The 27,057-nt window shown below is 41.6% G+C and overlaps 1 protein-coding gene across 2 annotated transcripts in view; it reads left to right on the plus strand.

Annotated features, from left to right (window-relative positions):
- SLITRK4 (SLIT and NTRK like family member 4) overlaps window positions 1-26,789 on the plus strand; it is a 261,715-nt gene extending 234,926 nt beyond the window's left edge. The window contains exons 1-2 of one of the 2 annotated variants that reach the window (XM_087748917.1): window positions 17,641-17,937; window positions 20,254-26,789. In XM_087748917.1, coding sequence (XP_087605043.1) covers window positions 17,679-17,937; window positions 20,254-22,817 — 2,823 coding nt within the window. In that variant the 5' untranslated portion in view covers window positions 17,641-17,678 and the 3' untranslated portion in view covers window positions 22,818-26,789. Of the gene's footprint in view, window positions 1-17,640; window positions 17,938-20,253 lie in introns of those variants that run through there. The other variant, XM_087748918.1, reaches the window with a different exon arrangement.
- The last annotated feature ends 268 nt before the right edge of the window (window positions 26,790-27,057 follow it).

A 27,057-nucleotide genomic window follows, 5' to 3' on the forward strand; every position in this document is an offset into this window, starting at 1 on the left:
TTCTTTTGGCGTAAACTGTTGTTGAGTGAAGGACAATCAGACTGGCTTGTGAGAAATAAGGGCACTGCAGTTTAGCCCACTGAATGTGTCAGGTTCCTAATGAAACTTTTAACAAATTAATCTCACTACAAAACAACTAGAGTGTAAACAAAGCACAGTAGCCTAACTTACTAAACTGATCCAGGTACTTTGCTTCTAATTTAGAAGGATGTCAAGTGAAAACTGAAAAAGTACTGTGCAGCTTTATGTTTTATGGATTTTCCATGACTTTATGCTGCAAACCATTCAGGTGATTCACTGAGGAATGAAACACTGTGCTCACCCAGAGTCAAGCCGGATCTTCTCTTGGCTAGTGGCAAGGGTAGGCTTGCCAGCCTCCTCATGGGGAGTGCTATCTTTACTCTTACAGGGAGGGTGGAATGATTTTTATGTTCTCCTATTCCACAGTAAAGACAAGGGCTTGGATCCAAGCGAACCTACAAAAACTAAATTCCCTGTGCCAGGTCTCAAATCTCTTTCAAGGGTGAATGTCTAGCTCACAACAAGCACTGTGGGGCTGAGGGCTGTTTGGTTTAGGTATGTAGAACCAGTCCGTTCCTGTTTAAAAACTGACTTTAGCAAAGTCTGCTTTCCCCTGCTGTTCATGGCCAGCCCCGAGGAGCTCTTCTGTTTGTAACTGGCGTGATAGGTAGCTCTTCATCCTCCTCCCCATGCCTACTCACCTTCCAGCTCTGGAGTTCAGGCCATGCTGCCTTAGTTCCACAGTTTCCAGTTCTGCCCCTGGAGTGGGCTGTTGTTTATTTGCTGGAAGGTCCCTGCAATTTCAAGTCGATTAGCTGCAGGGCCATCAATCAGTGACAGAACCATGTTGCTCTCTGTCCCAGAGCCTGAATCTTGACTGAGGACACTCTGCAAGATCTGAGCAAATTGAAGATAAGTAGATTCTTATCAGATGGATCCACAAGAAGTTACCAAACACTGAATAATATCTGAGGGCTGTACACTTGAAAAATAGGCTGTGGGTAATCATGTTCATGAATGAAATATTACAGATAGAGTAAGTTGCAAATAGTAGCTTTTCTCCCTTCTTATTAATAAGGGGGAGTTTCTACTTCCATTTACATCATGTATGTTGTATTCTTTCAGATGATTATTAATTTGTTTTTGCTAAGAGCCAAATTTGGGTCAAAATATACTGTTAAGTCAAACACAGAGCTCTTCTAACAGTTCCATATAGCAGCACCAGGGAGCTGTTTAGCAGATGTCTGGTTCCTCCAGACCTGTTAACAAGTGATTCTGTATAAAGGACAATATTAATAGTTCCTTGGTGGATTTCAGAAATTGAGTAACCGTAAGAAAGTTTGTGGGACCTCCTAGATGTGCTGTGGCTAGTCTCACTGATGCAGTTCTGTGAAAAGCAGTGAAGCAGACAAGATCTGTCAACAATTATTCATCAAATGCCTGATTTGTTAAATATTGCATATAGATTGCCTGTTGAATAATGAGAAGCCAATTCTGGAACTTGCTTCAGTGTAATTCAGAGCTCCTCCCGATCAGATATTAATGTCTGGACTTTCAAGTATATTAGACCAACTTATTATTTTAATTTCATTGCTGCCTTCTTACAAGTTCCCATCTAATTAACAATGATTGTGCTGTTTGAAAAGCTCTTGATTTTTTACCCCATGGAGCAGCTTAAAAGTAATATTAGCTGTCTTAGCAGATCAGTCATTTGTTTTGATAACTCAGGTGATTAGCACATTGAAATGCAGCTGTCTTATTCCAGGTTCAGAATTGTTGAAACATAATGCACGATGTATAAAAAAGCTCTTTAGAAAACATTGATGTTTTAAGCATTCCTCAGTTCATCAGCTCTGGTAGAAGAAACAATGAAAATAGCCAAGGACTGTTCTTCCTCAGTGAAATTACAGAAGAAAACACTTTTCACCAATGAATCAATTCCTCTTCCTTGATGAAACAAAGTATGGGTGTGATCCAGCTGCTACTACATCAGAGAGAGCAAAAGCAGAGACTGCAACAGTAGACAGTGCATATTCCTTCATGGGAATTAATGCATGAGTTAAATAGTAATGTTTTCCAAATCACTGAAGGTGCATTTTCAAAATAGGCACTTTTAAGAGTTAAAATCTTACTGAAGCATTTTGGGGCAGAGGTTAATGCACTTTAAACACTTTTAATATATCTATACAGGAAGCTTAGCCTGTTCTTAAACTCTAAACAAGGCTTTAAGATAGATCTGTGATCATCTCTGACTCACTTGGACTTTGAGCACACTTGCTGATGAGTGTTGGCCTGTTGCTCAAGGCCAGAGGAACGGCCCTCCAGGAAGTGTGGAGCATGTGCTGTTGTGAAAAGGCCTAGGTTCCCACATAGAGGTGGCTGCAGAAAGCAGATTTAGAATCATAGAATCATAGAATCACTAAGGTTGGGAAAGACTCTTAAGATCATCGAGTCCAACCGTTAACCTAACTGCCAGGTCGACCACTAAACCATGTCCCTAAGCACCACATCCACACATTTTTTGAACACTTCCAGGGACTGTGGTTGTACCACTTCCCTGGGCAGTCTGTTCCAATGCCTAACCACTTTCTCCATGAAGAAATTTTTCCTAATATCTAATCTAAATCTCCCCTGGCACAACTTGAGCGCATTTCCTCTTGGCCTATCACTTGTGACTTGGGAGAAGAGATCAAACCCCACCTCGCTACAGCCTCCTGTCAGGTAGTTGTAGAGAGTGATAAGGTCTCCCCTCAGCCTCCTCTTCTCCAGGCTAAACAACCCCAGCTCCCTCCGCCACTCCTCATAAGACTTGTGCTCTAGACCCTTCACCAGCTTCATTGCCCTTCTTTGGACATGCTCCAGCACCTCAATGTCCTTCTTGTAGTGAGGGGCCCAAAACTGAACACAGTACTCGAGGTGCGGCCTCACCAGTGCCGAGTACAGGGGTACTATCACCTCCCTAGTCCTGCTGGCCACACTGTTCCTGATACAATCAGGGATGCCATTGGCCGCCTTGGCCACCTAAGCACACTGCTGACTCCTGTTTGGCTGGCTGTCCAGGTCCCTCTGTAGGGCCTTCCTATCCTCCAGCAGGTCAACACTCCCGCTCAACTTGGTGTCATCTGCAAACTTACTCAGGGTGCACCCAATCCCCTCATCCAGATCATTGATAAAGATATGAAACAGAACTGGCCCCAATACTGAGCCCTGGGGAACACCAATTTTGACCGGCTGCCAACTGGATTTAACTCCATTCACCACAACGTTTTGGGCTGGGCCATCCAGCCAGTTTTTTACCCAGCCAAGAGTATGCCCATCCAAGCCATAAGCAGTCAGTTTCTCCAGGAGAATGCTGTGGGAAAAGGTGTGAAAGGCTTTACTAATGTCTAGGTAGACAACATCCCCAGACTTTCCCTCATCCACTAAGCGGGTCACCTTGTCACAGAAGGAGATCAGGTTGGTCAAACAGGACCTGCCTTTCATAAACCCATGCTGACTGGGTCTGATCCCCTGGTTGTCCTGTACATGCCACATGATGGTACTCAGGATGATCTGCTCCATAACCTTCCCCGGCACTGAGGTCAGGCTGACAGGCCTGTAGTTCCCCAGATCCTCCTTCCAACCTTTCTTGTAGATGGGTGTCACATTTGCAAACCTCCAGTCAATTGGGACCTACCCGGTTAGCCAGGACTGCTGATAAATGATGGAAAGTGGCTTGGTGAGCACTTCCGCCAGCTCCCTCAGTACCCTTGGGTGGATCCCATCATTAATATTTGAATCATTAACATTTGAAAATTTGCCAAAGTTCACAGCTGAAATTTAAAATTTAGAAAACATTTCCACTTGCTCTGATAATAAATATTACTCACAATATAACACTCAGCTGATAATGTTCTTTACAATACAATTTATGAATCATCACAGTTCTGTTTTTAAATCCCTATCACTGCTTGTCAGAAGGAAAAACTTAGGAACAGAGCTCTAGCCTATTTTTTAAAATCAGCTGTAAGGACCCTCTTAATGCAATGATCTTTGGAATAGACTCTGATCTGCAAGTGTCTCTAGTTGCTTAACTCTTATTCAGGTGTGCAATTTCATTAAAATTAATGAGAATTAGGTATGTGTTTTCTTGCCTTAATTGCCTTATTTGTATAAATAAACACTGGATATGGTGGTATAATCTGATCAAAGATTTCAGTTCTGAAATTCCTGACTATCAATGCTTTGTTCAAGCCACAGTTCCCGCTACAGGGCTGCACATGTCTGCCTTTATGCTGGTCTGTCTGACTAGAAAATCACATCACTTTTCTTTGTGAACTACTTTGAAGGTTTCAAGTGACAAATAACAGGGACATTAATCCTCTCTTTTTCCAAACAATTTGTAAATCAGAACCATCAAAACACATGTGCAGTGAGAGAGTACGGCTTGTGGTTTGAAGAACATTATGGTTCACTGCATCTCTGAAGTACGTTGAGCTTACATTTGTTAGATTTTATTTCAACACCTCTCTCTCTTCTCTCCAGCCTGTTTTTCTGGAGTGAAGCAGCAAATAGAGATATACAGACTAGCACCTGATAAGACCATTTGTTAAGTAAAATTCTCATCTCCATTACAATCTTGCAGCTTCCTATCATTATGTCTAGATTAATCAAAGACAATTACAGAGCCCCAGTGAAGCTGCCAGAGACCTGTTTGGATGCACAGAGGAAGCCCATATTAATATACACAGAGACTACTTTTGCATCCTTTGAAATAATTATTTTCACTGCAACGAATGGTAGCAAAATCAGGTTTTGAGAAAGGGCAAGCAGTGATTTCTTTGATGATTTACTGTTTACTTAATGGCTCTTTAAAAATGGTAAGTTATTCACACTGCAGAAATTAGCCTGCCCTTGTACCTGTGAAATAGTATTACAGCAGTCTGGCAAATGCCCTGAAGTGTTGCACTTGTGCGCAAAACACAGTGAGTATCTGCATATTACCACACAGGTGTGGCCCTGAGGCTCGCCCCAGGACCTGAATTAGGCAATGAGCAGACAGCAAGTGGATGTGCATTGCCAGTGTACAGAGCCAGCACGTACATGACACGTAGTCCATGTGCAAGGCATCCAGGTGGGTAGGAGGTGATGGGGTGAGGAAGCACATTTTGTTCCTGGTATAGGCAGAGCTGCTCTGGTTTTGCATCTGCTACTGAATCTCTCAACCTGACACTTGAACGCCACAGGAGAAGAACCCAACCTGCACTCTTAGATCTAGGAAAACAAAAGCTCTATCTCAGCTTCCACAGGGCTGGGTTTGCTCCCCATTGGTGTGCAGGATTAATAAACACAGATTCATGGCCCAGGATTGTATCTTACTATGTCTTAAGCTCCTCCTGGTGGCAGGACATACTTAACATTAGCAAACCATTTCCCATCCCCCTTCTAGCTCCACTTGAAATTATTATTAAGTCTTCCTGGTGTTTCGGTTTTGTTTGTGTTTGTTTTGTTTGTGTGTTTGGGGGGGTTGTTTGTTTGTTTGTATTTTAAGAGGAGAAGAGAGAATCTATATGTACAAGAACCAGTGTGAAATAACAAAAATCTCTTAATTAAAATTGGAGTCTACAATACTATTGCACACCACAGATTCAACTAATGTAAAGCTGTACTATTTGTAAACACCTTCTCAATGCCTGGGAAAAGGGAACAGAACATGTCAGACTGCCAAGGGCCAGGGAAAGAGCATTATATGCAAGTACTTTATCCTGTCACCTCTGAGAAATGGAGGAATTGTGCTGGGATTCAGCTGAAGTGAATGCAATATCTATCCTTTCCAGCTGAAGAGCCCTCAGAGCTGCTCCAGGTTTGATTGTCATTAGCCTAGTGCCATTATTACCTACCTTCTAGAGAAACTAGAGTTGGAGGTCTGGAAAATCTCTGGAAGTGAAGTTGTGCATGAGTCACTCAAAAGATTGGACTCAGTAAGTGAACATGCTGATGTCACATTTTATGTGATTTTCCTGGTTAACCAGGGAGGTCACAGCTGACTGGAAGTTAGCAAAGGTGACACCCATCTACAAGAAGGGTTGGAAGGAGGATCTGGGGAACTACAGGCCTGTCAGCCTGACCTCAGTGCCGGGGAAGGTTATGGAGCAGATCATCCTGAGTACCATCATGTGGCACTGGTGAGGCCGCACCTCGAGTACTGTGTTCAGTTTTGGGCCCCTCACTACAAGAAGGACATTGAGGTGCTGGAGCATGTCCAAAGAAGGGCAATGAAGCTGGTGAAGGGTCTAGAGCACAAGTCTTATGAGGAGTGGCGGAGGGAGCTGGGGTTGTTTAGCCTGGAGAAGAGGAGGCTGAGGGGAGACCTTATCGCTCTCTACAACTACCTGACAGGAGGCTGTAGCGAGGTGGGGTTTGATCTCTTCTCCCAAGTCACAAGTGATAGGCCAAGAGGAAATGCGCTCAAGTTGTGCCAGGGGAGATTTAGATTAGATATTAGGAAAAATTTCTTCATGGAGAAAGTGGTTAGGCATTGGAACAGACTGCCCAGGGAAGTGGTACAATCACAGTCCCTGGAAGTGTTCAAAAAATGTGTGGATGTGGTGCTTAGGGACATGGTTTAGTGGTCGACCTGGCAGTTAGGTTAACGGTTGGACTTGATGATCTTAAAAGACTTTTCTAACCTAAATGCTTCTATGATTTTTTGGGGGATTCCATGCAAAACTCTCAATGTGTTTTCTGAATTTCGTTCGCTTGCTTGTTCCAGTTTATGTTTGTCCATTTGCTTTCTTAATTCTTTTCAGATGCAGAAAGTTTTTAGAATGTATAAAGCCATCAAAAGGTACAATTTTCCATTTATATGTGGTAGCTGTGCTCTGCTTTGGTCTGGAGAAAGGATCTGAGAACCTCACCTTTAATGTTCTTTGATAAAGAACTGCGTAGTGATGCCACCACAATGTAATAGTCCCAGGATAAATGTTTTGGGGTAGGTTTCCTTACTCTGTTCTCCTATACTTCATATCTGCCATTTCTACCTTAGGATTATCAGCTCTGCCTAGCGTTAATGATTGCTGAAAATTAGTTTTTTGAAAATAACACTTCTTTTAAATATATGTATTTTAATTAAAAATTAAGTCATCAGGGAAATATAACCAAATGATTAAATGTTGGGTAGGGATTTTTCATATGATGGAGATGTCACTTCATGAAAAAAATCCAAAGCTGACAGAAGCTGACAGAACAAAGGCCACAAAATTCAGCTGTTATCCTCTGTGATGCATTTGGGGAATATTGATTCTCAGCTCTGACTGCAATATTAATATTGGTTTTGGTAGGTTCAAGAATGTCCACATTCTAGCACCTATGCAGTAAATCTCTAGAACTGAAATAGTCTTGTTCCGTGACTTAGAAAACAAACACATGAAAAAAAACATAAATAGAAGGTAACATGTTAATGAGATATGACCTCAAGTCCTGTACTAAGCAGAACAATAATGCAAGTGGGTAACTACTTCCAAAAACTGGATAATAAATAGTCTGTCTGAGCATTATGTGTTTGACATCATTGTTTTGTAGGCTGCCTCCTAAATTGCACTTGTAATGCCCAACCATATTTGGGTGCAGGTAGAGAAGTGTTATTAATTGCTGGTCAGCAGCTCTGAAAAAATTAGATGCTAAGTTGAAACTTGAAGGACTGCTTCACTCCCACTGACTACTGACCACTGACCTCTGCTGAAACTTGGACTTGTATGCATGTATCCATATTGACCTGCCAGCTATACATCAGTTTTAAAAGGCCAAAGGGCCATTGCAGCTTCTGTTATATTTCATCATGCACCTGTCGAAACTAACGAACTACAACCTGAGGAGGGAAACAATACTTGAATAGCATTTCATGGTGTTATTCATACTTATAGTATGAGCTAATGCTGATTTGCACAAGGAAGTAAAGTTTATTTTCAAAACAGTCATTACACCATGGAATTTTTTACTAAAATAAGAAAGCATCAGAAACCCTTATTTTAAACAGAAGTGAGTCTGACTTCATTGGCTTCAGTGAAAGATGCAATACACCTTGACTTTGTTCAAAAATTACTTCAACGACCTCAACAAAAACCATGGGGTTACTAACGGGAATGCTGTCAAGGCAATATAGTTACATCCACTGCAACCCCAATGAAAGTTTCCTTCAATAAATACAATATGTCAATTATCTTGGAGACAGAGGAAACAGCACAAAATAGCATAAGAACAAGGCATGAAGTCAATACAGTATGTTTTCAGAACAAACTGAAAAGGAGGAAAATGAGATGTCTTAGATCCCTTGGCATCTGTAAACATCAAGAAGACATCACGTTCGGGCTAATCTCAAGGCAAAGCAGCCATATAAAGTACATCTACAGGCTTTCTAAAGTAAATCTACAGACTTTTTTGGCCTTCTAAAGCATGGAAGATAATAGAAAGTAATCCTCTTTCTTTTTTGTTAAGAAAAATTACTTTAAAGTAGGGTGGACTTTTTTTCCTATCACTTTGTAGGATCTATTTTAAGTGACCTATTTAACTGTTCTGCAATTACGGGGCTTTTATATATTTTCCATGCAGAGCAAACAGGAGGGGAATCCCTTGAAGTTATGGTATTTTAACCAACCAAAAAATGATCTTTTTTCCTTTCTCTCTGAATTCTTCATACAAGGTGTCTTAAAATAGATGAGACAGGTTCATTACCATTGTCATAATTGTCAGCTTCTGTCAGCTCCATTAGTGAATAAAGGTCTCTGTGAATATCACTCATACGCTCCTAGCCAGCCTCCCAAACTCTGTACAAGCTTCCTAAAACTATTTCCTCTGCTGCTCTTTCCAGTCACTCAAGTCTGTTCTTCAGTTATTTAACGTGATACCTGCTAGGGTCCCCTTGTTATAATATGTCTTTTTTTTCTTCATCCTTCTGCAATGCTTCTCACTTACTTTATTGATATGTGAATATCTGAATATCTTTATTGATATACGAATCACTTATTCAATAAAATAAATTTCCCCGTATGTTCAGAGCATGCTGGCTTCAGATTTGTCTGGCAGGTTATAACTTCACATCTTGGAGAAGACCTGAAATAATGTATGTCAGAAGAGTATTCAGGTCACAGATCCTGAGATTAAGCAGAGGCAATGTTTTTTATTTCTTTGATTATACTGAATTTGTCTACAAGTATATCCTCCTCGGCATAAGAGGATTCCAATAAGGCTGGAATTCTCCTTCAAATTACAATGTTTCCATCATTCAGGCATTGGTTTAGACTTTTCACATAAATCTGCCTTCGATTTTTTCACTATTTAGTAAATATGCATAAATGTTTCTTCTGAAAATGAGATTTCATGGACATGTGGGAAGATATCTTTCATTTTTAAATGTTAAAAGGCCCAAGTGTGAGAAAATCCAGATCTTGTTCTAGTGGAGCAAAGGAACTCTACAGAAGTTTAATTTTCTCCTTTACTTTTCTATATAAACTTTGATTAAAATTGAATTTACGTGACTGTGAAGCTATAAAAGACATTGCAAAACTGTTAACATATGCTGTTGCTGTGTTTTTAGTCCAGTTCACCCCCCCCTTATACCTTCCCCCATCTCTCTCTCACCCTGTAAGTGGCTGGGTACTCCCACCACTAATCATACACCAGCTTTGACACATGCTGGAGCTCTTTATAAGCCAATTCAGTTTGCTAATTTGGCTGAAGACTAACCTAACCAAGAGAACAAACAAGCTATTTTTTCGAGGTTAGCGAGTTGATTCAAGGAGGGTCTAATAAGTGCCAGAGATGGCACAAGGGAAGAGTATGACAAGACCCTTTGGCTGGTAGCAGGGACATGATAAGGGGAAACAGGGATGACAGATGGTTAGTCCTTCTCTCTTTCATGAAACCACCCCATAAATATAAAAATGAGCAGAACTTGGCCCTTCTTACTAATGTACCTACATCTCTGATGGTTAGTCCTTCTCTCTTTCATGAAACCACCCCATAAATATAAAAATGAGCAGAACTTAGCCCTTCTTACTAATGTACCTACATCTCTGTCTTTGTTTTCTAAGCACTCATCTCAGTTTTATCTGTAGATGCCAGGCATGTCATGTAGCTAGAAGCTGCAACACACTTAGGAGTGCCATGATTACAAGAGCTGTGTCACATTGTCAGAATTCTCTTTCTTTTGATATACTTTGTAAACTGTAGGAAGTTTAAAAAAATATTTTGAAAGGCTTCACTGCCTTGACTAATTATTTTACCCAGTTAAAACCTAACTTTAAATTTTTAAAGACATTTCTCTTTTTTTCCATCTTCCTTTTGATGGTTCAGCTCCTGTTCCCTGGTGCATCCATCCAGTGGAAAATGCAGCAGAGCTGCCTCTACATATTGTTGTGCTTAAGCCTTTGCAAAGATGAGGAAGGTTTCATTTTACTTGCTTTTGGAACAGTCTGGATTGGCTGCTCAGGCCTTGGAGACAATTATGTGAGGCAGCCAGCTAATCAGAGGACATTCCCCCTTCCAACCAGGTAGGGCTGAAATTCTTAAAGAGGGTGAGACATCCATCTCAACCACAATCTCCTTCCTGATCATTTTGATATGGTGTCAAAATGTTTGTTGTTAAAAGCAAACATCTCTTTTTTAGTTACTGGCTGAGCGTCCCTTCCCTGAAGCCAGTTTATATCAGATCAGCACTGGTGTTTAATCATTAGGTTAAAAAAATGTCACCACTCAGTTGCTGAACTAGCTGCACTTTCTTTTCTTTCTTGAAAGACCATGTTCCTATATTCCTTTACAATAGTCTAGAGGCAATAGGAAAGATAATGTAGTCCTGCTTGTTTAAAAACAATAAAAAACAAGTGTTAGCTCATGAGCCTATGGAGGCCTTAATTGAAATTAATAGAAAATGTAAAAGTAGAGGAAATTAGGGCAGCTGCAAAACAAACCCCAGAAGCAAAAGCAGATTAAAGTAGAGCAACGAGGAAATCCATGCAATATCTCAATTTTGCTTCAGATATTTCCCCTTCAGTGTAACTTGTTCCCTAAACCAAGCAACAAGTCTAAAGCACATTGTTTCTTCTCTAGAGGACTATTCATTCTACCACAGTGGTCTTTCAGCTGATGAGCAAAGGAGCCACAGTAGCTGGGGAGTGACTCTCCCAGCATGCCGAGAGACAAGAGTAGCTGGCAAGTTGCTCTGCACTCGTTCCCTGTTCCACATTGTCACAGCTTGAAGCTCTTCATCCAAGAGCCAGCACCACCTTAAACTTCAGCAAAAATAGCATATTTGTTTTTCATTCTAAAGATTGAATGACAATTATTTTATTCTCTTTTATCATACTTTTATTGTAAGCTTTTTTGTAAGCTTTTGCTGGGCAATCACCAACCATATGAAGTTCAACAAGGGCAAGTGCCGGATTTTGCACCTGGGACATGGCAAGCCTGGATGTACAGACAGACTGGGGAACAAGAGGCTGGAGAGCAGCCCCGTGGAGAGGGATCTGAGGGTTCTGGTTGACGGCAAGTTGAACATGAGCCAACAGTGTGCCCTGGCAGCCAGGAGGGCCAACCATGTCCTGGAGTGCATGAAGCACTGTATTGCTAGCCGGTCAAGGGAGGTGATTGTCCTGCTCTACTTTGCACTGGTGCGGCCTCATCATGAGTACTGTGTGCAGTTTTGGGCACCACAGTACAAAAAGGATACGAAGCTACTAGAGAGTGTCTAGAGGAGAGCCACAAAGATGGTGAAGGGTTTAGTGGAGTCTGTTCAGCCTGGAGAAGAGGAGACTGAGGGGAGACCTCATCGCGGTCTACAGCTTCCTCACAAGGGAAGGAGGAGGGGCAGATACTGATCTCTTCTCCCTGATGACCAATGGTAGGACCCGAGGGAATGGCAGGAAGATATGCCAGGGGTGTTTTAGGTTGGACATTAGGAAAAGGTTCTTCACCCAAAGGCTAGTGGAGCACTGGAACAGGATCCCCCGGGAGGTGGTCATGGCACCAGGCCTGACAACATACAAGAAGCAATTGGACAATGCCCTCAGACATATGGTATGATTTTTGGGGTTGTCCTATGCAGGGACAGGAGCTGGACTTGATGATCCTTGTGGGTCCCTTCCAACTCAGGACATTCTATGATTCTATGATTCTATGAATCTTTATTCTTGAACTTTCTAAGAAGTAAAGTAAGAGACTTCTGCTTGCAGGTAGCTTAATGAGGGGGTTATACCATCGACCTTTACACATGTGAGAAGCCCCATTTAAGGCTGTGGAATTCCAGAAGGTGATAAGATATAGTCTCACACGTGAGGAAAATGTGGAGGAGTGAGAACTTAAATTAGAATATTCTAAATTCACATTCTGTTAATGTCAAGTGACCTGAACCCATCCAATCCTGACTGGAAGCCTAAGAGGTATGGTATTCATAGCATAAAAGATTTACACTGCTCCACTGTTGAAGATAAAGTTATTAGGAGCAAACAAAGAAACAAGCCTTGTAACACAATACATTTTTCCCCCTTCTTAAAGTACCTCTTTCCTTCCTATCCGCCAACATTTCCAACCACAGTCAAATTTCTTTAAATTTTCTCTGCAGTATATGGGCATAGTTCTTTTATTCAGTTAATAGGCTGTTCACTCAGGGAGGATGAAGTGTTATTTCATGATTCGGGATATTCAATAATGTCAGAGTCTTCTAGCACAGAATCCTTATTTCTCTTCTTGAGAAATCAGTTTAGTGAGCAGTTTCCACAAGAGACTTGGGTAGGACAACAGCAGTTGCTGCTAGGTTTTGCATTTAACCTTATATCATACAACCCTAGAGAAAAATATCTGAGGTAAATTCTTCATGCATTATTTTTTCATTAGTTTCTTTGTCTTCTGATTTCACACTTTTCATTGTCTCAGGGGGCAGGAGGATAGGCCAAGCTTGGCTTTAGCCTGTGACAGCGAGCTGGAGGGTGAACAACCCCTAGGTAAATGAGCACAGAGAAACAAAATAAGTAAAGCACTAGACAACTTGCAATTTAGTGAAATTAAATGCCTACCCACTGTGCCCTGACAGAAAAATCTGGCAAGAGCAGTGTTATGGAGCTGGACATCCCCGCAGGCTGAGTTTACAAAGAGAATTAGTCAGAAGACCCGCTACCAGCAGCATGCCCACTTTATTGAACATTCAAGACAACAACTCATTGCAAATGAGTAGGAAAAGATGGAATGAAAAATCCCTGCCAATCCCTGTTAAAGGGATGCATGCATTTCACTGTTTTCTCAGGTGATGCTTTCGGGGAGCAGGTGATGGGTTACTTGCACATTGAAGACGGCTCCTGGATAAAATGGAGTAAGTCAGGCGGAAATAATAGGGAGCCAAGCAGAGACATATATCTGACAGCATTTCTTCCACTTTATTTAGCATGGTACTCTTTCACCATTTTCAGTGCATTGCAGACTTGCACTGTTTCCTATCACACTGTACCTTTAAAAGGATGCACATGCAGGGACTCACTCTAGTGCATACAGAGTTTTCAAGGATGCTCTTCCTCCCCCTCTTCTGACTGACAGTCTGGCAAAATACACAGAAGACAGGGACAGTGGGTGGAATTATCGCTTTTTTTTTTTTCTCCTCAAAAGGCTATGTCCTATCAGTTGAAGCCCTATTATAAGACAGTGCTGCACAGTCATTGTTGTATTCTGCTGTGTTGGATGTTGTTTGCTGAGTATGGCAGTTGTTACTGATTTATCTGGGAGCAGAAACACGTTGTAGACTTGTTAAACAGAAATTGTTTAACCATGGAAACTCCAGAAACAGGCAGAGCCCACAGAAACCTTTCCTTTCCTATTCAAAGGATTGTTAACCAGCTTTCTATGTGTTCAAATAAAACAGTTTCTTCTCTACCTGGTCTCTGTGTGAGGGGCCACAACATTAACTTTTGGGCTATTCTTACCATTCTTTGGGAAAAAGAAAGAGTAACATGTAGTGCTTATGTAATAATTATAAAATAAAGCCTGATCCAAAGGGATTCCCATTAATTTCTGGAGACTTTTTATATGAGTTTCTACTCCTGGCATGAACCTTTTCAAACAGAATAACCCAAATACATTTGTGTGCACACTGTTTCTCTCCCAGGTGTGTTTTCGGCAGCTGGGTACACAAGGCTTACTCACAGCTGGCCAGTACAGATGTCAGCACATGAACAAGGAAAGCATGCTCCCATGCTGGTCATGGCAATAGCAATTTCTTGTCTTGGTCTTCTGATTTCAAGAGCCACAGGTGTGTGGGTCATCAGTATCTCTGGTTAGTTCAAACTACTGGGAACTAACCCTTATTTCATTTTCAGGATGACAACAGACAAACTGGAGAGAGTGCAGAAAAGTGCAACTCAGTTCCTGTGGAAAAGCGTTTAGGATGCCCATGCATCCATAGGTAGCATAAAGGTAGGACGTTGGCAATTGTATGAAAGATACCTCCTCCGCGCCTCTTATGTGTACACATGCAGCCTGAGTTCAGATACTGTATCTTAAATTGTACTTGGAAATGCCCAGGAATGAGTAGGATGTTTAGCTCCTGTTGCCTATCAGTTAATTTCTCACTCAAAATTACTGTGGATGAAAAAACAAAGCAACTTATTGTGCAGAACTCCCCTTGACTTCAGCTGAAGTCCTATTTGCATGTGTGCCGAACAGCTTGAGGAAATGGTCTCCAAGGTTTCATGCTGTGAGCAGTAGATTCAGCATCTCGACTGGCCTCTGCATTTCGATGATTCTGTTACAGGAAGGTTTTTCTCCTGGAAGACTTTGAACAGACATAAAGCACAGTTTCAGTCTCAAGTTCCTGCATCAGCCCAGAAGTAAATTGGGAGAGGCAGGTGACCAAGCACATCTGTGTGTTTAGAAGAAAAGTGTTGTTTAGAAGCTCTCACAAAAATGTGAAAGAAAACAAAATATAAATAGGCTTCTGTAATTTATGAGCAGATTGCATGATGAATTTCAGTAGCCAAGAGTAAAAATTACCTTTCTCTCCCAAGAACTTCTACTTAGATCTGGTAATGACATTATTGATAAGCTAATTGTACCATTACTAAATGCCACCCTGTGTGTGCCTCCTTGGGTGGGAAGCAGTATATCTCACATTTTTACTTTTTCTTCAGATACTTCTCTTTGCAGAAAATCATGTTACTAATCTGTCTTCTTGTTAGCTTTTGCTCTCCTTTTGCTAAACTGAAGAAGGAAAAATACATACTCCTGTGGCAAACAACAGACAGACAGAGAAAAATATCAAAGGAGATGAATGAGGTTCCATCACAGAAAAAAAATTTAAGAAAAAGTTAGAGATGACAATAATGGGCATGGTGTAATCTCGTAAACTTCAGGGAACCCGACCAGATAATCCAACTTGCCCTTTCTGTCTTTGCAATCTTCCAATTACTATCTACCATCAGGCTACACAGAAAATTTCTACTGATGGTGACAGAACTTCTAGCCAGATCTCAAAGAAAGGGGTGCAACCAAGTGATTCTAGGATGTAACCCCTTAAAGTGATTTATTCCTTAAGCACGTCATCGTCTTGGATCACAGTCTTGACCTTAAACTTGTGCTTATGTTATACTTTAAAATTATCCTCAGTTTGGTTTGGTTTGTTGTCCTGACATAAAAGCCTAAATCCTAGTGAGTTTGACATGTTGTAGGTTAAGATAAGTAGCTTAGAAAACACTTAAACAAGATTTGGAGGAAGAGTTATTTTTTGTGACTGTAAATTAGAAATAAATATAAAAATATGACATACTAAAACCCTAATAATGAAATTGTGTTGCATAACTAAATTTCCTTCTCAGATAAGTTCTACAACACCATAAACATATGTCACTGTTAATAGCCACTTATAATAGAAACATCAAGAATTATTTAGCTATAGTGCAATTTCAGTTCTCTTAAATAGTTGTTCATTTCACAGTTTACTTGGCTAAAATATGATCTGCTATTATGCTCCTTTTTTGATTTTTTATTCGGTCTCTAAGCAGTTGTTTGAATGGTAGTGGGAGTAGTGATCTGTCTTTGGTACTGTCTAGATGCTCTTTCACCTACTAAATAAGCAAGGAATTATTTTAACATCCAGCTTAATGTAGCTGCTTAAACAAAACCGACACCTTGATCTTTACACCTGCATTTCTGTGCCTGTTGTTAAAAGAGACTTATAAACCAGATATCTTCCTAAATGAATTTTATTCTAGACCTTTGCTCTCTATTCCATGAGTTTATTTAAATAGAGATTGAAAAATTCTGCTTAAACTATATGCAAATCCTTCTAAACCGGGCCCTTTATATACATGCATTCCCTTTTATGTGAACAGCACTTTGTTAACGGTTCAATAATTAAGAGAGTTTACATTTTAAAGACTTCCATTTTTAATTGGCTGAATATTAATCACAGATCAGTTTCAGTTCTATTGTGATATGCAAATTATTGATGTCTCAGCTGCATTTGTTTTCAGGTATCAGTCTATCCGCATAATGCAAAATAAAATTCTGCAATTATTTCAATTACATGCAGTCAGCCTTTGGAGCAAGCTACTTATTTCATTTCTGTAAATGAAGAAAGCAGTTGCTGTTTTCCATTCCCTGATGTTTACTGCCCAGAACTAGCACTCACAACTGCTATGTGTGCAATACATAAACAGTTTTCTAACCGAATTATGTTACCATTCATGGTAACGGACAAGCAGTTGAACTCCCCTTGCAAGATTTCATTTGGATAACTGACTCTTCCGCCTCGGAAAGAGGTGTCACCTTGTTTGGGGGTACTCATTACCATTTGAAAGTATATTATGAAAGGTAAACACGAGTTCTTAATTAGCAGAATCTGTTTTGCACAAGCGCATAACATTAGAGGATTTTTTTCATCAGACTGCAGTTGTTACCTAAGGAGAGGAGGAATTTCACCTAACCACAAAGAATGAGATACACAAATAGCTGTGTTGTCTTAAGAACGGGTCGGGTATGCCTCCTCACCGCAATTTTGTTCCATGATTGCCATGCACATTAAATGCAGCAAATGTTACCATCCTGCCCACTCAGTTTCCACCTCTACTTTTGTTTCAAGCGGGGGGAGGGAGATCGTCAGAAAAGATGGGGGGAGTCCTTTCTTTTCTTCCCTTTCCTTCCCCGCTCCGCTTTTCCCAGCCGCGGTGCTAAGCGGCGCGCACCCAGGCGCTGGGCGGGTGAGCGGGGGCGGGACGGCCTCGTCCCGGCTGTGCCCCGGACTGCACTTGTAGCTCCTGCGCGCCGCCCATGGCAGCCCCGCGGCGCCCGGCGCCGCACCGGGGCCCCGCCGGTCTCGCCGCCCCGGGGGGCGCCTCCCGCCCCGCCGCACCCGCCTGAGCTGCGCGGAGGCGCAGCCCGGCATCTCCCCGGGAAAGGTAACGGCGGCGCGGTGCGCCTCCAGGCGTGCGGGAGAGGCTTTCGCGGTTGCGATGCGCTGGGATTGCTCCCCCGGAGCGGCGCCTCCTTCCCCTCCAAAGCAGCGCCCGTGCGCTTGGTGCGTGCGTGCATATGTGTGTGCGAGTGTGCGTGTGGCGAAGGGGAGGGGGCTCTCTCTGCGTGCAAGGGGTGGGCGAGAGCAGTGCGATGGGAGCGGGTGCCCGTCTGCAGAGGGATCCTCTCCCCGCATGTGTACGGGGGACCGCTGTGTCGGGGCAGGGCTCAGCGAGGCGGTTGCTGCATGCGGCGGAGCCCGCCGGCGTACTGCAGCGCCGGGTTTCGCCTCGCTCCGCGCCTCGGCGGCCAGCGCGGCCAGGGGTGCTCGCCCGGGCGGGCGCCCGGCTGCCCCCGCCGCTCAGTGCGTGCGTGGAGCTGCCGGAGGGGAGACCTCGCAGGGAGAGCGGTGGAGCGCAGCGGAGCGGGGCCGCGGCGACCCCGGCCGCCGAGGTAGGGAAGGTGCCGAGCTCGCCGCGGAGCGCCGCCGGGAGCATCGCCGGGGGCGGCCGGCCGCCCCGCCGGGCGTGTGAGTGCGGGCGGGGAGGGGGGGCATGACGGGGCTGCGTTTATGTTGGCGTTTTAATTGCTTTTAATCATTCCGAAGGTTTTGTTTTCATTCCTATAATAATTACTGCTGTTATTTTAAAGGGGCGGGGGGGGGGGGCAGGAGAGAGACGAGGCGACAGTGGCTTCCTGCCGGAGCCTCTCTGCCATCGCTCTCGCCTCTCGCCGCCAGCCGGCCGCCTCCCGGAGCCCCGAGCCAGCGGCACCGGGCGCAGCGCTGCCCGCTCCGATCCTTTGCGGGCGGCCCGGATAAGCTGGTGGAGGTGTGGGAGGGACTGGGGGGGCAGGATCTGTGCAGTGGGACCGGGGGAAGGGGGTGTGTGAATGTGCTGCGGGCTGGACTTTGCAAAGGTGCCGAAGGAGGGTGGGGAGCATTTGGCGGCGGGGACCGCGGTTGTGCCTTGTTGCAAAGGGAGGGTGGAAGGGATGCTGGGCTGCATCGCCGCGCTGCGCCCGTTCCCAGCCGGCATGTGCGTGCGGTGTGTGTGCGCCCGTGTCCCTCCTGCCTTCCCCCTCCGGGAGGCAGAGGGCGACGGGGCGCCCACGACAGAGGGGAGCCGGCACCAGCCGAGCCGGTTGCGGCAAAAAATTGCGGTAGTGCCTGCATTCCTGGCCGGGCTCGCCGACTCGCCGCCAGCTCCGCACAGCGCCCGCAGCGTGCCCGCTCGGCACCGGCCGGGGCCCCGGAGCTGAGGAAGAAGAGGGGACTCGAGCGTGGGCGAGGCAGGGATATGGGGGGACGGCGGCTGGGAGGGGGAGGGAGATGGAGTGGTGAGGGTGCGGGGGCGTCGGGCTGCCCCTGTGGGCTCGCCGCGGCCAGGGTCGGGAGCCTGCGGGGATCAGCAGCGGCTGCTCCTCTCCTTCTTCTCCCCGTGGCCCCTCTCCGCGGCCTCCTTGACCCCTTCAGCCATCCCTTCCCCTCTTCCTTCCCTCCCTCCTCTCAGCTTTCCCTCTCCCTCTTGTCCTTCTGTCCTCCTTTCCTTCCCCCCTCATACCTTCTCTGCCCTCCATTCCAGGTCCCCTGGCGCATCTTCCCCTCCTTGCAGCTCCCTCCAGCCCGATTCTCCTCCCTCCAGCTGGCTCCTGCTTTCACCACTTCCATCCTGGCTCCCTCTTGCCAACTCAGTGGCTTTCCACAGCAGGAAATGAAAGGGACAAGTTGGGAAATGGGGGCAATGGGGAAGGTGGGGGGAACAATGTATTGATTATTGACTGATTTGTTTAAAAAAAAAAAAAGAAGCTACCTTCTAAGTCAGAGGAAATGCTGTGGCTCCAGTTCTTCTGCGTAAAAAATGGCAGCTCAGCTGGCCTGACTGTATGTGAAGGGTTCTTGAAAGCCACCTCTGTATCAGTGCAGGGATAAGAGGAAATTACATAATGTTTTACCAAAAAAAAGTTCTCAGGTTTCAGTAGTGTCAGGCTGGTGAAACGTGACTTTGTTTTGCAAGTCAGGGTATTGTTACTCCTGGGAATGGGGCTGTATGCCTCTGCATGCTTCTTCCATATCCGTGTGCTCCCATTGGTCACTCAGAGCTGATCTTCTTGTTTTGTGGATAGTTCATTGTATTCCTGCAATCAGTTTACCACCTATTTATTCAAACCAGGTATAATAAGTGACAGAAACAATGTGTGTGCATGCCTATGTATCCCTTGAGTGAATCTCACTATTACCGTAGTGATAATCTGTGTGTGTTGATGCTATAGATATATACAGTGAGTATTGACATTGCTTTTTGTGCTGCATCTTCATCCTTTCTATATTGTGCTATCCCAGCCCAGATGTTTGGGCATGCATAACATCAGCATTTGTGTTTAATATCCCTGAAATGCATGGCAACATATGAGCAGTGCAGGATTGAGGACAGTAAATATGCATAAAATTGGAATCTCCTTTGGTTATTTTACTTTGTTAGTTATGCATGTTTGGCATGTAGAAGAGAAAGAAATACATTTGACAGACCTGAGAGTTATATGTGTTTATCTACAGAGATTTACATTCCGTATTTGAAATCATTCTAGCTCCCGTGTATTTGTTTGGTTGTTAAAATCTTTCATTTTATTTTAAATTCAGTGCTTGTAGTTTATCTATAATCCTTGGCAGGTACAGTAGCTCAGTGGAATACAATTTTTAACCCAAATGACATTTTAGAACAATGACAACTGAAAAATGTTTTCTTTTTTCTTTTCTTCTTTCTTCTTCAGATTCTTTATCTTTGTTCAGGAGCCTAAGGTTGCTTGCTGATCACAAGAAGATGTTTCTGTGGCTCTTTCTGGTTCTGTCATCTCCAGTTTCTTCTACAACTGCAGATGCTGATATATCTGTGGAAATTTGCAATGTTTGCTCCTGTGTGTCAGTTGAGAATGTACTCTATGTCAACTGTGAGAAGGTTGCACTCTACAGACCAAATCAACTTAAACCACCATGGTCTAATTTTTACCACCTCAACTTTCAAAACAACCTGCTAATTATTCTATATCCAAATACCTTTCTTAATTTTACACATGCAGTGTCCTTGCAACTGGGTAATAATAAATTACAGAACATTGAGGGAGGGGCCTTTATGGGTCTTAGTGCATTAAAACAGTTGCACTTGAACAACAATGAATTAAAGATTCTCCGAGCTGACACTTTCCTTGGCATAGAGAACTTGGAGTATCTCCAAGCTGACTACAATTTAATCAAGTTTATTGAACGGGGAGCCTTCAATAAGCTTCACAAGCTGAAAGTCCTGATCCTTAATGACAATCTGATTTCATTCCTTCCCGACAACATTTTTCGATTTGCTTCTCTAACCCATCTGGATATACGAGGGAATCGAATACAGAAGCTTCCATACATTGGAGTTCTGGAACACATTGGGCGAATTGTCGAATTGCAGCTGGAAGACAACCCCTGGAATTGTACTTGTGATTTGTTGCCTTTGAAAGCATGGCTGGAGAACATGCCCTATAACATCTACATTGGAGAAGCTATCTGTGAAACACCCAGTGACTTGTATGGAAGGCTACTGAAAGAAACCAACAAGCAAGAGCTGTGCTCCATGGGGACAGGGAGTGATTTTGATGTGCGCATTCTGCCTCCCTCGCAACTGGAGCCCGGTTACAGCACACCGAATGGCCACACCACTCAAACGTCAGTGCACAGATTAGTCACAAAGCCGCCAAAGACTACAAATCCTTCGAAGATCTCGGGGATAGTAGCAGGCAAAGCACTGTCTAATCGCAATCTCAGTCAAATTGTATCTTACCAGACCAGGGTGCCTCCTTTAACTCCTTGTCCAGTCCCCTGTGTTTGCAAAACTCATCCTTCGGACTTGGGATTAAGTGTAAATTGCCAAGAAAGAAATATAGAGTCAATGGCTGAACTCGTACCAAAACCTTTAAATGCCAAGAAACTGCATGTAAATGGCAATTATATTAAGGATGTGGACACTACGGATTTCATTGAATTTGAGGGGCTGGATTTGCTACATTTAGGCAGCAATCATATTTCAGTGATCAAAGGAGAAGTTTTCCGCAACCTTACAAATTTACGGAGATTGTATCTCAATGGCAATCAGATAGAGCGTCTGAGCCCAGAAATGTTTGCTGGCCTCCACAACTTGCAATATCTGTATCTGGAATACAATGTTATCAAAGAAATCCTAGCAGGCACCTTTGACTTAATGCCAAATTTGCAGTTGCTCTACCTGAACAACAATCTTCTACGAAGCTTGCCAGCATACGTTTTTGCTGGTGCACCACTTGCTAGGCTGAATCTGAGGAACAATCATTTCATGTATTTACCTGTAAGTGGCGTTCTTGATCAGCTAAAATCTCTTACACAGATTGATTTGGAAGGTAATCCATGGGACTGCACTTGTGATTTAGTTGCTTTAAAACTGTGGCTTGAAAAGCTAAATGACGGTATTGTGGTGAAGGAATTGAAATGTGAAACACCTGTACAGTTTGCTAACATTGAACTTAAGTCTCTGAAAAATGAGATCCTCTGTCCTAAACTTTTAAACAAGCCATCTGCTCTGTTCACTAGTCCTATGCCCGCTGTTACTTTTACAACAGCACTGGGACCAGTTCGGAGTCCTCCTGGTGGCCCAGTTCCATTGTCCATCCTAATCTTAAGCATATTAGTTGTGCTTATTTTAACAGTGTTTGTTGCTTTTTGTCTTCTTGTTTTTGTGCTTCGGCGCAACAAAAAACCAACTGTAAAGCATGAAGGGATTGGAAATCAAGAATGCAGTTCTATGCAACTGCAGCTAAGAAAGCACGATCACAAGTCAAACAAAAAAGATGGACTAGGTGCAGAGGCCTTCATTCCTCAAACCATTGAGCAGATGAGCAAAAGTCATACCTGTGGCTTAAAAGAGTCTGAAACAGGCTTCACATTTGCTGACCCACCAGGGCAAAAAGTCATTCTGAGAAATATTAATGACAAGGAGAAAGATTTATTGCATGTGGATACCAGAAAAAGACTTAGCACAATCGATGAACTGGATGAGTTATTCCCTGGGAGGGATTCCAATGTATTTATTCAAAATTTTCTGGAAAGTAAAAAAGAATACAACAGCATAGGTGTCAGTGGCTTTGAAATACGTTATCCAGAGAAACAACAAGACAAAAAACCCAAGAAATCTCTAATAGGTGGTAATCATAGTAAAATTGTAGTGGAACAAAGAAAAAGTGAATATTTTGAACTAAAAGCTAAACTTCAAGGTTCACCTGACTACCTACAAGTCCTTGAAGAGCAAACAGCTTTGAATAAAATATAGGTCATGCAATCTTATTGCCTACAGAGGACATTTATTTAATGATGAAAGTGCCTTTTGTTGACTTTTAACTTCCAAATACTATATTATATTGATAGGCATAGAGGCAGGTGTATCCAAGGGTGTCTGATTAGCTGTAGCTGCATATGATTTATCAAGTAGAGGAGAATTTCCTTAATGGATTTTACTACATAAAGCTCATGCCCTGTGGAATCCTGTAGGGATACTGCAAACTCTATTGCCAAAGGGATGCTTTATACAAATTACACTGAATTTAACCTCAAGAGGCATATATGTTTTGTACCTTAAATGCAAAACCATCGTCTCCTTGTGATTTGTTAGAACAAACACAAGAAACCTGGTACTGGTATTTGTACCTCAGCTGGGTCGTTCATCCTGCACGTGGATTTAAGTTGGTGGAACTGGAGTAATCCTTTGATTTGTGGTGTTGTAATGGCACTGTTAAAAGATTATCTGAAAAGTAACAAGCATGCAAAGAGAGAACATTCGATAGTATGTGTAAATTGGTTACATTTATGGCCTGCATCTTGAAACCACTGGAATTATAATGTTAAATTGTGCAAATATTTGTTTAAAATATACCATGCATTACATACCTATGAAATAAATTTGACCACTTGAAGGATACATGTCTATACATAAAATTAAAAAAAAAAAGAAAGAAAATAGTTCAAACTGACTTCTGCAGTATTTGTGGCATCTGAAGAAAATATTTGATGTTTATGCAGAATCTGTTGTAAGACTCATCTCCAATTAAAACTAGAGTTCCTTCTCAGTTACGTGAAACACTTGCAACCCCAACAGGTTGTCCAAAATTGTCAAATTGCTTACTGTGTGAGCGTAGCAGAAATTATTTTTGTAATATAATTCATATTTATGAAATACTTTGTATACTAAATAGGAAAAATATGTACTCCTTAATATGTATTTAATATGCCTGACTTGTTTTCCTGATCACAATGCATTAATCATTCAGTATAAATAAAAACAGAACAATATACCAAACGGAAACTGGGGATGTAATATATAGAATCATCCAGAATTAAGTGATCGGATATAATAATAATAAAATTGTTCTGTAATATTCTTGTGAAATTAGCATATTATCTTATTTCAGATTTGTTACCAATGGTGCATTTTAAAATAGATTCATTAGTTTTTTAGTATTGTGTCTCAGGCAATTATTTGCCATCAGTTGTCTTGCTTTTCAGGGCTCTACAGCTTAATCTAAATAGTTTTCACTACAAGTATTTACAGGAATTCATGGTAAGCGTAATATTTTAATTGTATATGCATAAGTTTTCTGTTCTTATTATCTGTCTGTCAGTCAGAAAAAACTGATCAGAACAGTGAACAATATGGCAAATCATGTCTATTTTAAAACCACAGTGTAAAATTAATATAGTGGTCTCAGTTCAGAGTATTGTGTAGCTTGTATCTAGAGAGTAAAAACTTGCCTTTGTGAAAGCTGAATCTGAATAGCTAGGAAAAAAAAGTAGAGAATGGAAAATCCCCACTGTATCTCACTGGTAGATGGCACCTTGAGATGAAAATGGAGATATATAGGTAAAGCATCATACAGCAAATCTATACTATGAGATTAACAGTTCTTTGACTTGAAAAGGAATTTTTTCATTCATTTCAATGAGCTTTGTATAAGACCCTCTATCTCCTTTGCTTCCAGAACCTCCCCCCCACCTTTTATAATCAATAGATAAATCAATTAAGATTAGTAGGATATAAACATGAATGCTTTTCATGAATTTGAAACTAGCAAATATTACAGCAAGACCCAATAATAATACTATGGAGAAGGCTGTGTCAGCTATTTCCATTATAAACTTCCAATTTCAGGGCTTTATGACACTGCTGTGAAATTTTTATTCTGGAATGATACTTGGCAAACAGCCTGCAGTATGTTTTTAACAAAGTTTACAAAAAAGAAAAAAAAGGCACTGTTTCTTTATTTAAGAGAAAGCAAAACAAAACAACATTTTTCTACTTTCAGACATTTGTTTATATTCTTGTAACTTAGAAAGAGGCTTGTTTTATTATTTTTCTCCATACTACAAAGTATATGCATAACTTCAGATAATAAAATTATAACAGATAGATTAATCGCTGAGTTTCTTTTCAAAAAGCTGCTGCTATCCATGCACAATAATTGACTTCATTCAGGATGTCATAGAGATTTTCAGGACATGGATACTATGCATATATGTGTTTCTAGCATAAAAAGTTCTTGGTTGCCCAATGATGCAATAAATGGCCAAGGCTTGAGTAAGAACATTTGAGTTTATTGTGTCAAGTGTCTGTGGATTAAGGAGTGTTAAAGATGACATGATAGACTATAATGGCTCCATCAGTAGGCTAAGAAGAATGGGTCACTGTGCCTACTCTGCACAGTGCTGCATGGCTTTGAGGAGGTGTCAAGATTCACTGGGATTTGCCAAAGCATAAGACTTCTGACACACTTCAGTGCATTGTCAGAGACTGTCATGTCCATACCCTTCTATCGAGAGGCATGCATTAAAAATATTAAAAATAGCAAATAAGCTAATGTTTTTAAGTGACATTAAAACTGATGTGCTTATGACTCGTGTTGCCCTGAGTTGAAAGAGCAATGATAAATGATCATATCTTCCTCAACTAAAAAATTGAGATTTTGTTTTTTGTTGTGTTTGTTTTTTTTTTTTTTTTTTTTTGTGGTGAGGTCTTCTATTCACTGATCAAAAGAGGAAGAACTGAATTGTTATGCTGTACCATTACACTGGGCCAGATTTTCCTGCTCATTGAGGTCCCAATCCAGTAAAGCATTTAAGCTCAACCTAAATCATGTGCAGAGGTACTATTCATGAGCTAATAATTAAACACCTGCCCAAGTGTGGGGCTTAGATAAGAGTTTTGGCATTGACTTAAGAAAGAGCCATCTCAGAAATATTGTATATAATACATAGAGACCAGTGACACTCTTTTGGGATTATGCAGTTGAGCGTCGATTCACCAGCATCAATAAAGGTTGCACAATCTGGACCTTCCTGTAGAAATTGTTCCTAAGTGTTTTATGTATATGGTGCAATATGTAGGCATAATAGTGTGAGTGAAGAACGCAGAAGTTGGCAAAACACTATATTTCTGTGAAATTGTTACTTTGAATGACAACCTTAATGTCAGTTTATTTCCTCCATGTTTTGAATCAGTGTATGTGTCTGCACAGCAGTTTTAGTGTAATGTCCATTCAAATCTATAGTCAGTCTATCTGGGAAGGTGACTCTTCGGATGTGGCTTAACAGATCTATCTGTTCATTATGTTGGTTTGAGTGGCCATGCTTGTAAAATGGCTGTTAAGACCCATAGACATAAACTAAATCAGTGAAGGTGTTAACATAATCTGTTGTTTTCATTGTATTATAAAGAAGTTTCCATTTTTAAATAAAATCAATAAAGTGTAATCGTTTCCTTGAAAAAGAAAAAAATTGTGCAATTTTATCAGAAAGCAAACATGGTGCAAGAACACGAGCCCATTAGATGATTTACATTTTGCATTTAGTGTTCAAGATTGACAATAATATAGAAATCAAGTATAAAAATCTTTTTTTTTAAATGATTTTTTTTAAAAAGCCATAATGACGATATAAAAGGCATGGCCTTGTGAATAATGTTAACAAATGTTTCAGAATCAAAAAAACATATCCAGAACTTGATAGTGGTATAATATCTATAATATCTTTTGCATGATTTGTACATTGAATTTGTATGAAATGAGCACAGTGAGGTTTTTTTTTTTTGGTTGCATCCAAAGAGTTGGGAAGGAAATATAACAAGAATGTATTTATAATCACTCTATTTTGAAATAAAGTAAAGAAAACAAAATGTATTGGTTTTACCCTGCTTCAATCATTACAATTCTAGGTTAGTTTATAATTAAGATAGTTACTTACAACATTCAGTCCAATGTAAAACACAGAAAGCTATTGTTCATGAATTTTGTTTGCCTTCAGCAACATCAAAATATTAGCCAGAATTGACTTAAAAATTTGTATGAAATATTAATAAAATTGTTTGGTACTATGGTATTTCTGAAACTAGGCTTTGTTAAGTGCCTGTAATATTCTCTTTTGGATCATTTGTATATGGATGAAAGACAATCTATAAAGTAGTTAAACAGTAATGTTTTCTACTCACCTTGAAAACTTGTTATTATTTTTTACAATATTTTTTC

Source organism: Nipponia nippon, unplaced genomic scaffold, assembly GCF_047370975.1.
Source record: "Nipponia nippon isolate SJK-2023a ecotype South Korea unplaced genomic scaffold, ASM4737097v1 scaffold_12, whole genome shotgun sequence".
NCBI lineage: Eukaryota > Metazoa > Chordata > Aves > Pelecaniformes > Threskiornithidae > Nipponia > Nipponia nippon.